Below are 16,583 nucleotides of genomic sequence, written 5' to 3' on the forward strand. Positions count from 1 at the left end.
TGGATTAAATTATTCCAATTTATATTGAAGAACTCAACATAAAATTAGAATAGATTTTATATCAAAAAAAAATTTATCTTTTACTTAAGAATTTTGTATTTGATCTTGAACCTATATATTCATATATAGATATATATATATATATATAATATATATATACGTGCATGCAAACTGTCTTTAACTACAAAATTACAAATAAATAAATAAATAAATAAAACTCATACAAAACTTTGGTTAACACATATAACTTAAATTAAAATACAATTACATATATTTACGACAATTAGTTTTAAATATTCATAAAAAGTACGTGTAAATTCATATGTAATAAAGTTCTAATATGGTACAAAGACTATAATCTTACTATATGATACGGAGCTTAGTAGTTACATTTGCAAATCAACTCAAACTCATCGAGCTGCAAACAAGTCAAGTTCTTTTTGAACTGAGTCGAGGTTAATTATTTTTAAAAAATGAAACGAGCTGATCAGAGTTTAACGACCGAAAGAATAGTAATGTTCAATATCGATTAATAAACTTTTTCTTATAATGATATAAACATTATCGATCTACGCCTGTTTCTTAAATATATATATATTTATTTTTGACATCGAGGTTTAAGAATATGTCCAATTTTATTTTACACTGTTTAGAAAATGCTAATTTTAGAAATCGTACATTACTTTTTAAAATATAGATGTCAAAATTTTATTATGTTCTAATATTTTACTAAAATCGGGTGTATCTAAATTACAGGTTATTTAATGATGTTCATGAAATTATGAAAAAATTGAAGACAAATAAATCATGATTACAATGTTTGATAGTTCTCTTATGAAAAAATTAAGCGTTAAATTTCGAAATATGAATGACATTTCCATAATAATTAAATTATTAATAAACGATGAGAAAATATATTTATAAATATTAGTTTTAGTAATAATTTATCATTTGTAATATATATCATTATAAATAATTTATTATAACCGAATTTTAACTGAGTTCGAGCTGATTCCGAGCTAAATTATTACCGAAACCGGACTGAGTTCAAGCGATTTTGATTTTAACGAGCCGAGTACTAGTTTAAAAGAAAAAAGCTCGGCTTCACTCTTTTACTCATCCGAACTCATTTTCATGTTTAAGATCGTTTTGACTAAGGAGACGAGACGAACTGAGTTCACTTAAACGGGCCGATCTCCAGTATTGTTCATAATAACTCTGTTTATTGTAGCCCTACTCTTGAATAACTGTGATATCAAGTTTTTCTTTTGTTGAGGTGGTTAGTGTGTGTGAGCAAATCTTTACAAATTGACATTTGATTGCATCATCAATATTGTGCTAAATTCAAAATTAAACTATTTTAGTTTAGTGACTAAGACTCACGATCCAAAATATTTTTACTTTATTTCTTCTCTAAATATTATTGTATTTTTAATTTATAAAAGACTTGTAGTAGTAGACTCGGTTAAAAACCCAATATTTCACCAAATAAAATCTGAAGGAATAATAATTTGAAAAAAATGTTCAAAAAATATTTTAGTTCATGTCCAAATTCTAAAGAGAACATGTTTTCAAGATCGGCATCCTATGTTTTCAGATTTGAACCATGCTTTTATTAGAGATGCTCGGGAAGGAGAGGGGCAAATGGGAAAATAAAATATGTAGTGGCAGACCAAAGAAAGGAGGAGTAAATGAATGGTAATCTCATGGCTGTAGGAGCAGAGGAGCTAGAACAAGCTTACATTAAGGAATAAAAATGGAGGAATAGGTAGGACAAATATATTGATTAGATGTGAATAAAGTGATTTTTTTTAAAAAAAATTATTAGTTTGGATTCTCATTTTTCATGTGTCTCTTATCAAAACAAACTTATTTAAGGTAAATATACTATTTTTAATTTCATAATGCATTTTAACAATTTCAGATTTCCTCATTGTGATAAATTATCTTCTTTCCTAATATTATTGAATACCAAAAAGAAAAAGCATGTCCTCATTGAAGATTAACTCAACATATATATTTTTTCTTCATAACTCCCACATAAATCATCAATTCTCAAACTTACAATTATAGAAAAGTTAGGAGATATATCATACTGAATTCTAGAGTTTGTTTAGTATTGATCCATTGAATATCAAATGTATAATCATCAAAATTAATAAAACACAAACTAAATAAACTATATATCATAATTTTCAAAATTAAAATAACAAAATTTGAATTAAAATAATAAATGTTATGAACAAAGACTATCAAAAAAGTCAAATTGACCCATGCTTTTAGAGATGGTGAGAGGGGCAAATTGGAAAATGAGGAATGTGTGAGTGGCATCTCCTGGCTAGAACAATCTTTCATGAGGTAATACAAACAAGGAATAGAAATTGAGGAATAAGGGTACAAATATATTAAATTTGAATAAAGTAATTTTTTTCACTAAATTTCATTAGTTTGGATTCTCATTTTTTTCTAAATTTTCATTAGTTTGGATTCTCATTTTAATAAGTAAACTAATTAAAGGTAAATGTACTATTTTTCATTTCTTATTACATTTTAATAATTTAGGATTTCCTCATTATTTGAATTATCTTCTTTCCTATATATTAGTGAATACCGAAAGAAAAAGGTATCTTCCTCATTGAAGATTAACTCAACATATATAATTTTTCTTCATCACTCCCACATATATCAGCAATCCTCAAACTTACAATTACAACTACTATTTTAATTAAACTGCTCTCGGGCAGAATCAACTGCTTAAGCACACTCTCGCGGATCCTCCTTGCCAGCTGAATGTCCTTTGGCATTATTGTCACCCGCTTAGCATGAATTAAACACAAGTTGGCATCATGGAATAGGCCTACCAGGTAGGCCTCCGATGCCTCCTGTAGAGCCAGGACTGCATGGCTCTGGAAACACAAATCACTCTGTAACAACAAATTCACTATTGCAAATTAGAAATAAATTTGGCACATGCCATACACAAGATAAGGTTTCTCTTGGGTAAAGTTATTTGAAAAAATATACTAAAAACTAATTAACCTTAATTCCTTGAGCAATTTCACGTACAAGCCTCTGGAATGGAAGTTTTAATATCAAAAGCTCAGTAGTCTTCTGATACTTACGGATCTCACTACAAGAAATTACTGTATGATTAGCCTTGGGCAACAACCAGGAAATGATGTTTCAATAAATAACATGAATTGATAAATATACCGAAGGGCAACTGTTCCAGGGCGGTATCTATGTGGCTTCCTATAGGCACCAGTTGTTGGAGCACGCATACGAGCAACCTGTGATGGAGAACAAAACACAGAAATGTTAGGAGAAGATATATCAAGTTAGGAGAAGATAGATCATAATGTATTCTATTATAGGCATTTAATAAGATGTAACCTTGTGTGTGAGCGGCTTTCGAGGAACCTTTCCTCCAATAGATTTACGAGCAGTTTGCTTGGTACGAGCCATCTAAAAATAAAATAAGAATGGTTTTCAATCAATACCTTTGATGAATACTATATGACATACATATAATTAGATAGATCAGAATTCCTGGGAAGAAATTTAAATTGTACTTCATATAGAGGAAAAAAATAAAGAGAAATGGTCACTTAATAAATTACCTAGCTATAATTCTTCTTCAAATATTTTGAGGTTTATTTTCTCTTTATCACTTCCTAGTGGATGTATATAAAAGTTTGAAGAACAAATGGGGAGGGGGAAACTGTTTTTATATATGGGGCAGGGGAATTATGTTTTGATTTAACAGTTACAAGTTGCTAATGATGTGCTTAGTAGTTTCTACATGAATTGACGGCTCTTAAGTGTAGTTTTGTGAGTTCCCCCCCTCCATCTGACGTCTATAATCAATCTTAAAGGTAGGTGCGGATCATAAATCCTACTCAACGTGTTCTTATTGGAGTGTTCAAAAATTTTGGATCGAGGATCTTTTATAGATAAAATGGTAATAATTCTAAAATTAATAAAAATCTAGATGATTGTGTGCAAAATATGCAAAGATTTAAAAAGAATATATTAATTTCTAAAAATAAGAGTAGATTTTTACAAATGGGCTTACTAATAACTAGACTAAATTCACCCGACTAATCACACTCGACCAATAAATTTTGATTATAAAATCCAGTACAAATTATGTACAAACTTTTTTGGTTATTACATATATCACTCGAATTTAACATCATTTAACAATAAATGAGTAAATTTTGATTATTACATATATCACTTGAATTTAACATCATTTAACAATAAATGAGTAAAATTTTTAAAAATATTTACTATATACGTACAACATTTTCATAAAATTTCATAATTTATGAAAAAGTTGCAAAAATTTCTACGAAAGTCTCATATTTTCTTATAGCTATGCTCAACAAATACATAACTAGAGTTCAAACTCGTGTGTGTTAAACAATAGTTATGCATGTGTTGAATTCATATCATATATAATTTTAAATTGGTATTATTAATAAAATCAAAATAAATTAACAATATTTTATAATTTCTGTACCTAATATTTTTTGGGTGAACTAATTTAGTATTGGCGAATGAGAAGGATATCGAAGAAATAAATTACATTTATTTATTATAATTTAAGTTATTAGTGAATAAATGATGTTTAACCCGTGTTATATAAGTAGAATCAAAAAAATTGTTATCTTGTACTTAAGAATTTTGTATTTGATCTTAAACATATATATTCATATATAGATATATATATATATAGGTGCATGCAAACTGTCTTTAACTACAAAATTAAAAAAAATAAAAAAATAAAACTCATATAAAACTTTGGTTAACACATTATAACTTAAATTAAAATACAATTACATATATTTTACGACAATTAATTTTAAATATTCATAAAAGCACGTGTAAATTCATATGTAATAAAGTTCTAATATGGTACAAAGACTATAATCTTACTATATGATACGGAGCTTAGTAGTTACATTTGCAAATCAAATCAAACTCATCGAGCTGCAAACAAGTCAAGTTCTTTCTGAACCGAGCTGAGGTTAATTATTTTTAAAAAGTGAAACGAGATGATCAGAGTTTAACGACCGAAAGAATAGTAATGTTCAATATTGATTAATAAACTTAAATCTATATATATTTATTTTTGACGTCGAGGTTTAAGAATATGTACAATCTTATTTTACACTATTTAGAAAATGCTAATTTTAGAAATCGTAAATTACTTTTTAAAATATAGATGTCAAAATTTTATTATGTTCTAATATTTTACTAAAATCGGGTGTATGTAAATTACAGGTTATTTAATGATGTTCATGAAATTATGAAAAAATTGGAGACAAATAAATCATGATTACGATGTTTGATAGTTCTCTTATGAAAAAATTAAGCGTTAAATTTCGAAATATGAACGAATTTCCATAATAATTAAATTATTAATAAACGACGAGAAAATATTTATAAATATATTAGTGATTAGTAATAATTTATCATTTGTAATATATATCATTATAAATAATTTATTATCAGAATTTTAACTGAGTTCGAGCTATTCCGAGCTAAATTATTACCGAAACCGGACTGAATCCAAGCGATTTCGAGTTTAACGAGCCGAGTACTAGTTTAAAAGAAAAAAGCTCGGCTTCACTCTTTTACTCATCCGAACTCATTTTCATGTTTAAGATCGTTTTGACTAAGGAGACGAGACGAACTGAGTTCACTTAAACGAGCCGATCTCCACTATTGTTCATAGCTAACTCTGTTTATTTATAGCTAACTCTGTTTATTTATCGCCCTACTCATGAATAACTGTGGTATCAAGTTTTTCTGTTGTTGAGGTGGTTAGTGTGTGAACAAATCTTTATAAATTGACATTTGATTGCATCATCAATATTGTGCTAAATTCAAAATTAAACTATTTAAGTTTACTAACTAAGACTCACGATCCATAATTTTTTACTTTATTTATTCTCTAAATATTATTGTATTTTTATATTTATAAAAGACTAGTAGTAGTAGACTCGGTCAAAAACCCAATATTTCACCAAATAAAATCTGAAGGAATAATAATTTGAAAAAAAATGTTCAAAAAATATTTTAGTTTATGTCCAAATTCTAAAGACAACATATGTTTTCAAGATCGGCATCCTATGTGTTCAGATTTGAACCATGCTTCTATTAGAGATGCTGGTGTAGGAGAGGGGCAAATGGAAAAATAAGAAATGTAGTGGCAGACCAAAGAAAGGAGGAGTAAATGAATGGTGTCTCATGGTTGTACAGAAGAGGAGCTATAACAAGCTTACAATAAGGAATAAAAATGGAGGAATAGGTGGGACAAATATATTGATTAGATGTGAATAAAGTGATTTGTTTTAAAAAAAATTATTAGTTTGGATTCTCATTTTTCATGTGTCTCTTATCAAAACAAACTTATTTAAGGTAAATATACTATTTTTAATTTCATAATACGTTTTAACAATTTCAGATTTCCTCATTGTGATAAATTATCTTTTTTCCTAATATTATTGAATACCAAAAGGAAAAAGCATGTCCTCATTGAAGATTAACTCAACTATATATTTTTTTTCATAACTCCCACATAAATCATCAATCCTCAAACTTACAATTATAGAAAAGTTAGGAGAAGAGAAATGATACTGAATTCTATTATAGGCATTTAATAAGATATGTAATCTTGTGTGCCAGCTGCTTTCTCTTAGCCTTTCATCCACTAGATTTACTAGGGGGTTTGTTTGGTATTAGCCATCTACAAATAAAATAAGAATGGTTTTCAATCAATACCTCTTATGAATACTAAATGACATACAAATAATTAGATAGATCAAAATGCCTAGGAAGAACTTTAAACTATACTTCATATACAGGAAAAAATTAAAAGAGAAATAATCACTTAAATTACCTAGTTATAATTCTTCTTCAAATATTTTGATATTTATTTCTTGTTTATCACTTTCTAATGAAGATGATATAAAAGTTTGAACGAATAAATGGGGATGGGGAAACCTCCATCTAACGGTCTATAATCAATCTTAAAGCTAGGGTAGGGATCATAAACTCCATTCGATCAACGTGTTTTTATTGGAGTCTTCAAAAATATTTGGATTGTGGATCTTTTTTTAATAAAAAGGTAATAATTCTAAAATTATAGAAAATAGATGATTGTGTGCAAAACATACTAAGATTTATACATGGTACAAGTTTTGTTGGTTATTACATATATCACTTGAGTTTAACATCATTTAATAATAAATGAGTAAAATTTTGAAAAACATTTATTTTATACATACAACATTTTTAGAATATTTCATAATTTATTAAAAAATTGCAAAACTTTCTACGAAATTATGATATTTTCTTATAGCTAGTGCTCAAAAAATACATAACTAGAGTTGCCCGCAAGGGTTGGCTCAGTTGGTTAAAGAGAGGAAAACTAACCTCTTGGTCACAGGTTCGAATCCCACGGGAGGAGAATCTATGATTATACCTCCCGATCCAGAGCCTGTCGCTTAAATGCGGTTTACCTTGGTTCACGTGGTTTGCAGGCTATTACGTGAACCCGTAGGGTTTAGCCGGTGCGCACCCGAAGGGTAGCGGCTGCGGGTTACCTACGATAAAAAAATACATAACTAGAGTTCACATTTGTTTGTATTAAAGAATAGTTATACATGTGTTCAATTCATATAATATATAAAATTTTAGATTGGTATTATTAAGAAAATGATAATAAATTAACAATATTTCATAATTTTGTACCCAATGGGTGATAGATAAAGAAAATTGAGAAGTATATAACACTAATTAAAATAAATTAGTAACGGCTAAGCACACATCTATATTAAAGAAATGATTTTTTTAATAAAAATAAAATATCATATTACAATACAAGAAAAACGGGTATTTCCTACCGAGGAATTGGTAGGAAATGCCCCAAAATCGATAGGAAATGATGAAATTCCTAGGTGGGAAATAACATCGGTGAGAAATGAGTATGATCACAGTGAACGTGGCCCCACATGATGATTTGGACAGCCACATGTCGAGGACCCACATGCCAAGTAAGACGTGAATTCTTCAAGAAGTTGTAGGAGATGAAGCATACTTGTGGTTTGACTGGGTACTTGTGGTTTCTCTACACCCGTGTAGACATTGATAATCCTGATGATGCTGCTCTGAAAGCTGGAATAAAAGTATCTAAATTATCTATTTTTGGTTCATCATCTGGTCATGCTCCCACTCTTAATACTCATAGGGCTTATGAATGGAATCACTCTTGGGACTACCAAGTGAAAAGATCTCTCTGGAATCTGCTCAGACTTTAGTTGATCATTCTGTTCATTTGGTTTCTAATTCTGATATGAAAGCGTCTATCAATGCTACAACAGTTTTAGTTAAAGGATTGCATTCTTCTGTCTCTACACTCAAGAAAGATAATGTTGATCTTAGAGAAAATATTGTTGATTTTTCAGTGATTATTAAAGGAACAAACAACATAATGGCTTGATCAAGAGGATGTTCAGTATGGAAGCTAAGCAGGATCAAATTTCTGAGAAGCTCGCAGCTCTGGAAGCAAGTCAGACTATAACAAATTCTAAGTTGGATGTTATTCTCTCTCTTCTACAAAGTCTAGATGCCAAAAAGGGGGAGATAGTACCAAAGACAAAGTGTCAACCTGAATCAGTTTTGAAGAGAATACCAATTCCGATGATGGTAATAAGCAAGCAAAGAAGACCTCTGATGTTGTGATAGTTTAAACTGGAACTGGAATTCAAAATCAAACTACACAGTCAACTCAAGTCTCTAAGGGTAGATCACATGGATCTAATTTAGAAGCTGCTCGTGTTACTCCAAGTTCAATTCCTGACAACAAAGAAACAAGTTCTGATTCTTTTCCTGACACTGATAGAGTGATAGTAACTCCTCATTATGTTAAAATTGAAGAAGAAGAAATTCTATTTCGAGTGGATTTAGAGATTCTTTCTGCTTATTGTGAAGCCTTTAATGCTGAAAACTTAAGGAAGAAGAAATGGTTTTTGACAGAGATAAAAGAGCACGGGAAGAAAAATCAGAATTGCTGTTGATAAAGCAAATCAAGCATACAGGAACATGCGTAAAAGACCTCAAATGAATAGATGGAGGAGTATAGATAAGAAGATGTTACATGAAATAGCAGAAAGAAAAGCTCAAGTATTTCCAAAAATCAAGAACCAATATAAACTCTTGCTGATAGTCCTGGTCAGGAAGTAATTGTTGATCATCTGGAAAGACTTAAGTTGTGAAGATTATACTTGACAAACATGATGGTTCAGAACCTGAACAGAAGATCTTACTCTTATTGCAAAATGATCAAATTCAAGTTCTTTCACTTGATGAACTGATGATCATGTCAACAAAGGAACTGAAATACATTCACTATTTGCTAAGAGTTGAAGATGAAACTTCAAGGTTATGGTCGAACATGATTCTTGCCAATATCAGAAAAAAGATACTGGATGATGCTCAATATTAATTTGGATCATATATTCCCATACATAAATTTCAAAAGGCAAGAAGTCAATATGACGAAAGGAGGAGCTATTATTGAAAATGTTCTTACACAGACAAAAAACCATGAATCCTGATGGTTCTAATGCTTGTTATGTGACACTGGACGAGTTGATGATTGCAAGAATTCCCATCATAAACTTAAGGGCTTCTATCTATCAACTGTCAAATTAATCTGGATATGGGAAAAACTAGAATATCAGATTAGAAGAGATATTGTTGAAAAAGTTTGATGATAGATTTAAAGTTTTTGTTCAAAGATACTGTAGAGTTTATCAATAAATATAAAAATTAAAGTCTAAAATACAGTATGCTTTGTACTCTACAATTTATCTCTTTGGTTTTTGGCACTAGACATTACTTTGGAATTTATGCTTATTCTGCAAAGCATAAATTGGCGGAGAAATTTTAATAATTATCTATGTCAGGGATCGATTTATCAAGGCGTCAAGATCTGAGAGAGGAATTAGAATATGTTAAGCCAATCAGGATCTGTTTGACAGTCAGGATATGGCAAGCCGTCAGGATAAGATTACAGTCAGGATCTGAGTGGATAAGTCAATTCTGCGAGATAAATCATGAGGTGCTGATTTGTAGGATCGTAGTTGATTTAGATATGTATAGAAAGTAGAAGAGTTATACCGTAACATATCTTGTATTTGATAGGGATTGATTGTAGCTATGTAGTATATAAACACAGAACAGGTTAACACTTTATGTGTGGTGCTTAACTCGAGTATTCGCATAAATATTATCATGGCCAGTTTCCTGCATGTGAATGCCCTGGTTATGGAGTCAAAAACAAATTACCATTGCCTCCTCAAGTTTTTCTTGTTTAGCCTGGACATGTCCATCTTTTCACTATAGTTGATAAAGTCCATGAATTCAACCAATTCCTGAGTTGTGGCAGCTTCAACAAAGTTGTCTATAGGAATACACAGGACCTTGTTGATGTCCTCGGCATTGAACTCCGCAGAAATACCCCTAATTGTACGGTTAACCATTGAAACTGCTTGATTCTCATGAACAACGGTGTTCATGACTACAGTGCTCCAGAAATCGTTCAAGACATCCAGGTAGAGCTCTGGGTTTACAGTTAATCCTCCTGAAATATAGGAATCAGAAATGAACTTGACAAAGCACTTAAAGTTATCAGGTTCTTGAGTTGGATCCACAAAAGCCAGATAATTGGTTCCATCCTTGGAAATAACAGTTCTCATATTGTTAGCAACCATTAAAGAGTTTGCGTTTTAGTGGGTAAGTGATTTGAGAAAGAAAAAGTTGAAACGAAAGAGATTGGTGAAATTTTGCAGAAACTAGGTCAATTGAGATCTCAAAAGCGTAAAGAGGGGTTATGTCGAGATGTCTGGGTATTTATAGGGTAGAGATGTGACTTGTCAAAAAATAATGAACTGTTAATATTTGCTTGTAGAGAAGTCTCATGACCTATAGAGAACTCAAGTACAGATGTCACTTTCTTGACTCTTATCGAGAACTAGATAGTGACTTATCGAGATGTTGTACAAATACCCAGTTTGTCCTTATTGGATTAAATTATTCCAATTTATATTGAAGAACTCAACATAAAATTAGAATAGATGTTATATCAAAAAAAATTTATCTTGTACTTAAGAATTTTGTATTAGATCTTGAACCTATATATTCATATATAGATAGATATATATATATATACGTGCATGCAAACTGTCTTTAACTACAAAATTACAAAAAAATAAATAAATAAAACTCATACAAAACTTTGGTTACATATATAACTTAAATTAAAATACAATTACATATTTACGATAATTAATTTTAAATATTCATAAAAAGTACGTGTAAATTCATATGTAATAAAGTTCTAATATGGTACAAAGACTATAATCTTACCATATGATACGGAGCTTAGTAGTTACATTTGCAAATCAACTCAAACTCATCGAGCTGCAAACAAGTCAAGTTCTTTTTGAACCGAGCCGGGTTTAATTATTTTTAAAAAAATGAAACGAGCTGATCAGAGTAACGACCGAAAGAATAGTAATGTTCAATATGGATTATTAAACTTTTTCTTATAATGATATAAACATTATCGATCTACACTTGTTTTTTCAATCTATATATATTTATTTTTGACATCGAGGTTTAAGAATATGTTCAATTTTATTTTACACTGTTTAGAAAATGCTAATTTTAGAAATCGTACATTATTTTTAAAATATAGATGTCAAAATTTTATTATGTTCTAATATTTTACTAAAATCGGGTGTATGTAAATTACAGGTTATTTAATGATGTTCATGAAATTATGAAAAAATTGGAGACAAATAAATCATGATTAAAATGTTTGATAGTTCTCTTATGAAAAAATTAAGCGTTAAATTTTGAAATATGAACGACATTTCCATAATAATTAAATTATTAATAAACGACGAGAAAAATATATTTATAAATATATTAGTGATTAGTAATAATTTATCATTTGTAATATATATCATTATAAATAATTTATTATAACAGAATTCTAACTGAGTTCGAGCTGATTCCGAGCTAAATTATTACCGAAACCGGACTAGTCCAAGCGATTTCGAGTTTAATGAGCCGAGTACTAGTTTAAAAGAAAAAAGCTCGGCTTCACTCGTTTACTCATCCGAACTCATTTTCATGTTTAAGATCGTTTTAACTAAGGAGACGAGACGAACTGAATTCACTTAAACGAGCCGATCTCCAGTGTTGTTCATAATAACTCTGTTTATTTGTAGCCCTACTCATGAATAACTATGGTATCAAATTTTTCTTTTGTTGAGGTGGTTAGTGTGTGTGAGCAAATATTTACAAATTGACATTTGATTGCATGAGCAATATTGTGCTAAATTCAAAATTAAACTATTTAAGTTTACTAACTAAGACTCACGATCCAAAATATTTTTATTTTATTTCTTCTCTAATTATTATTGTATAATTAAATTTATAAAACTGCTAGTAGTAGACTCGGTGAAAAACCCAATATTTCGCCAAATGAAATCTGAAGGAATAATTTGAAAAAAATGTTCAAAAAATTTTAGTTCATGTCTAAATTCTAAAGACAACATATGTTTTCAAGTTCGGCATCCTATGTTTTCATATTTGAACCATGCTTCTATTAGAGATGCTGGTGTACGAGAGGGGAAAATGGGAAAATAAGAAATATGTAGTGGAAGACCAAAGAAAGGAGGAGTAAATGAATGGTGTCTCATGGCTGTAGGAGAAGAGGAGCTAGAACAAGCTTACAATAAGGAATAAAAATGGAGGAATAGGTGGGACAAATATATTGATTAAATATGAATAAAGTGATTTGTTTTAAAAAAAATTATTACTTTGGATTCTCATTTTTCATGTGTCTCTTATCAAAATAAACTTATTTAAGGTAAATATACTATTTTTAATTTCATAATACATTTTAACAATTTCAGCTTTCCTCATCATTGTGATAAATTATCCTCTTTCCTAATATTTCTGAATACCAAAAGGAAAAAGCTTGTCCTCATTGAAGATTAACTCAACATATATATTTTTTCTTCATAACTCCCACATAAATCATCAATCCTCAAGCTTACAATTATAGAAAAGTTAGGAGAAGATAGATCATACGAATTCTATTATAGGCATTTAATAAGATATGTAACCTTGTGTGCCAGCTGCTTTCTAAACCTTTCATCCACTAGATTTACTAGGGGGTTTGCTTGGTATCAGCCATCTACAAATAAAATAAGAATGGTTTTCAATCAATACCTCTTATGAATACTAAATGACATACAAATAAATAGATAGATCAAAATGCCTAGGAAGAACTTTAAACTGTACTTCATATACAGGAAAAAATTAAAAGAGAAATAATCACTTAAATTACCTAGTTATAATTCTTCTTCAAATATTTTGAGATTTATTTCTTGTTTATCACTTCCTAATGAAGATGTATATAAAAGTTTGAAGGAACAAATGGGGATGGGAAAACCTCCATCTGACCGTCTATAATCAATCTTAAAGCTAGGGTAGGGATTATTTCTTTGGATTCTCATTTTTCATGTGTCTCTTATGAAAACAAACTTATTTAAGATAAATATACTATTTTTAATTTCATAATACATTTTAACAATTTTAGATTTCCTCATTGTCATAAATTATCCTCTTTCCTAATATTATTGAATACCAAAAGGAAAAAACATGTCCTTGTTGAAGATTAACTCAACATATATATTTTTTCTTCATAACTCCCACATAAATCATCAATCCTCAAACTTACAATTATAGAAATGTTAGGAGAAGATAGATCATATTGAATTCTATTATAGGCAATAAGGTCATAGAATTCTATTATAGGCATTTAATAAAATATGTAACCTTGTGTGCCGGTGGCTTTCTCTTAACCTTTCATCCACTAGATTTACTGGGGGATTTGCTTGGTATTAGCCATCTACAATAAGGAATAAAAATGGAGGAATAGGTGGGACAGATATATTGATTAGTTCGATGTGAAGAAAGTGAATTTTTTTAAAAAAAGTTATTTGTTTGGATTCTCAATTTTCATGTGTCTCTTATCAAAACAAACTTATTTAAGGTAAATATACTATTTTTAATTTCATAATACATTTTAACAATTTCAGATTTTCTCATTGTGATAAATTATCCTCTTTCCTAATATTATTGAATACCAAAAAGAAAAAGCATGTCCTCATTGAAGATTAACTCAACATATAATTTTTTCTTCATAACTCCCACATTAATCATCAATCCTCAAACTTACAATTATAGAAAAGTTAGGAGAAGATAGATCATATTGAATTCTAGAGTTTGTTTAGTTATTGATCCGTTGAATATCAAATTGATAATCATCAAAATTAATAAAACATAAACTAAATAAACAATATATCATAATTTTCAAAATTAAAATAGAAAAATTTGAATTAAAATAATAAATGTTATGAACAAAGACTATCAAAAAAGTCAGAATTGACCCATGCTTTTAGAGATGGTGAGAGGGGCAAATTGGAAAATGAGGAATGTGTGGGTGGCATCTCCCGGCTAGAACAATCTTTCAGGAGGTGATACATACAACAAGGAATAAAAATTGAGGAATATGGGTACATTTTAATAATTTAGGATTTCCTTATTATTGTGAATTATCTTCTTTCCTAATATTAGTGAATACCAAAAGAAAAAGGTATCATCATCATTGAAGATTAACTCACCATATATAATTTTTCTTCATCACTCCCATATATCAGCAATCCTCAAACTTACAATTACAACTACTATTTTAATTACACTGCTCTCCGGCAAAATCAACTGCTTAAGCACACTCTCCGCCGATCCTCCTTGCCAGCTGAATGTCCTTTGGCATTATTGTCACCCGCTTAGCATGAATTGAACACAAGTTGGCATCATGGAATAGGCCTACCAGGTAGGCCTCCGATGCCTCCTGTAGAGCCAGGACTGCATGGCTCTGGAAACGCAAATCACTCTGTAACAACAAATTCACTATTGCAAATTAGAAATAAATTTGGCACATGAGATACACAAAGATAAGGTTTCTCTTGGGTAAAGTTATTTGAAAAAATATACTAAAAACTAATTAACCTTAATTCCTTGAGCAATTTCACGTACAAGCCTCTGGAATGGAAGTTTTAATATCAAAAGCTCAGTAGTCTTCTGATACTTACGGATCTCACTACAAGAAATTACAGTATGATTAGCCTTGGGCAACAACCAGGAAATGATGTTTCAATAAATAACATGAATTGATAAATATATACCGAAGGGCAACTGTTCCAGGGCGGTATCTATGTGGCTTCCTATAGGCACCAGTTGTTGGAGCACGCATACGAGCAACCTGTGATGGAGAACAAAACACAGAAATGTTAGGAGAAGATATATCAAGTTAGGAGAAGATAGATCATAATGTATTCTATTATAGTCATTTAATAAGATGTAACCTTGTGTGTGAGCTGCTTTCAAGGAACATTTCCTCCACTAGATTTACTAGCAGTTTGCTTGGTACGAGCCATCTAAAAATAAAATAAGAATGGTTTTCAATCAATACCTTTGATGAATATATGACATACATATAATTAGATAGATAGATTTCATGGGAAGAACTTTAAACTGTACTTCATATAGAGGAAAAAAATAAAGAGAAATGGTCACTTAATAAATTACCTAGCTATAATTCTTCTGCAAATATTTTGAGGTTTATTTTCTCTTTATCACTTCCTAGTGAAGATGTATATAAAAGTTTGAAGAACAAATGGGGAGGGGGAAACTCTTTTTATATATGGGGCAGGGGGATTATGTTTTGATTTAACAGTTACAAGTTGCTCATGATGTGCTTAGTAGTTTCTACATGAATTGACGGCTCTTAAGTGTAGTTTTGTGAGTTCCCCGCCCCTCCATCTGACGGTCTATAATCAATCTTAAAGGTAGGTGCGGATCATAAATCCTACTCAATGTGTTCTTATTGGAGTGTTCAAAAAATTTTGGATCGAGGATCTTTTATAGATAAAATGGTAACAATTCTAAAATTAATAAAAATCTAGATGATTGTGTGCAAAATATGCAAAGATTTAAAAAAAATATTTTAATTTCTAAAAATAATAGAAGATTTTTACAAATGGGCTTACTAATAACTAGACTAAATTAACCCGAGTAATCACACTCGACCAATAAATTTTGATTATAAAATCCGGTACAAACTTTTTATGTACAAACTTTTTTGGTTATTACATATATTACTGGAATTTAACATCATTTAACAATAAATGAGTAAATTTTGGTTATTACATATATCACTTAAATTTAACATCATTTAACAATAAATGAGTAAAATTTTTAAAACATTTACTATATACGTACAACATTTTTATAACATTTCATAATTTATGAAAAAGTTGCAAAAATTTCTACGAAAGTCTCATATTTTCTTATAGCTATGCTCAACAAATACATAACTAGAGTTCAAACTCGTGTGTGTTAAACAATAGTTATGCATGCGTTGAATT

At 29.7% G+C, this 16,583-nt stretch overlaps 1 protein-coding gene and 1 pseudogene across 1 annotated transcript; both read right to left on the reverse strand.

Annotated features, from left to right (window-relative positions):
- Positions 1-3,030: 3,030 nt before the first annotated feature.
- LOC141703773 (histone H3.3-like) lies at positions 3,031-3,465 on the reverse strand. Its single transcript, XM_074507201.1, has 3 exons — positions 3,394-3,465; positions 3,214-3,290; positions 3,031-3,130 (listed from the first exon to the last, which is right to left on the reverse strand). Exons 1-3 carry the CDS (start codon positions 3,463-3,465, stop codon positions 3,031-3,033), a joined length of 249 nt encoding a protein of 82 aa, XP_074363302.1.
- An 11,413-nt stretch (positions 3,466-14,878) lies between these two features.
- LOC141703770 (histone H3.3-like) lies at positions 14,879-15,593 on the reverse strand (annotated as a pseudogene).
- Between the last annotated feature and the right edge of the window lie 990 nt (positions 15,594-16,583).

Source organism: Apium graveolens, unplaced genomic scaffold (assembly GCF_009905375.1).
Source record: "Apium graveolens cultivar Ventura unplaced genomic scaffold, ASM990537v1 ctg7096, whole genome shotgun sequence".
In the NCBI taxonomy this organism is placed as follows: Eukaryota; Viridiplantae; Streptophyta; class Magnoliopsida; order Apiales; family Apiaceae; genus Apium; species Apium graveolens.

Excerpts from the sequence above, each read along its gene's own strand:
- LOC141703773 (XM_074507201.1), bottom strand. The coding sequence starts at position 3,465 with ATGGCTCGTACCAAGCAAACTGCTCGTAAATCTATTGGAGGAAAGGTT. Across the intron at positions 3,291-3,393 it reads GAAAGCCGCTCACACACAAG|GTTGCTCGTATGCGTGCTCC; the intron begins GTTACATCTTAT and ends TCTCCATCACAG. Across the intron at positions 3,131-3,213 it reads CCTGGAACAGTTGCCCTTCG|TGAGATCCGTAAGTATCAGA; the intron begins GTATATTTATCA and ends AATTTCTTGTAG.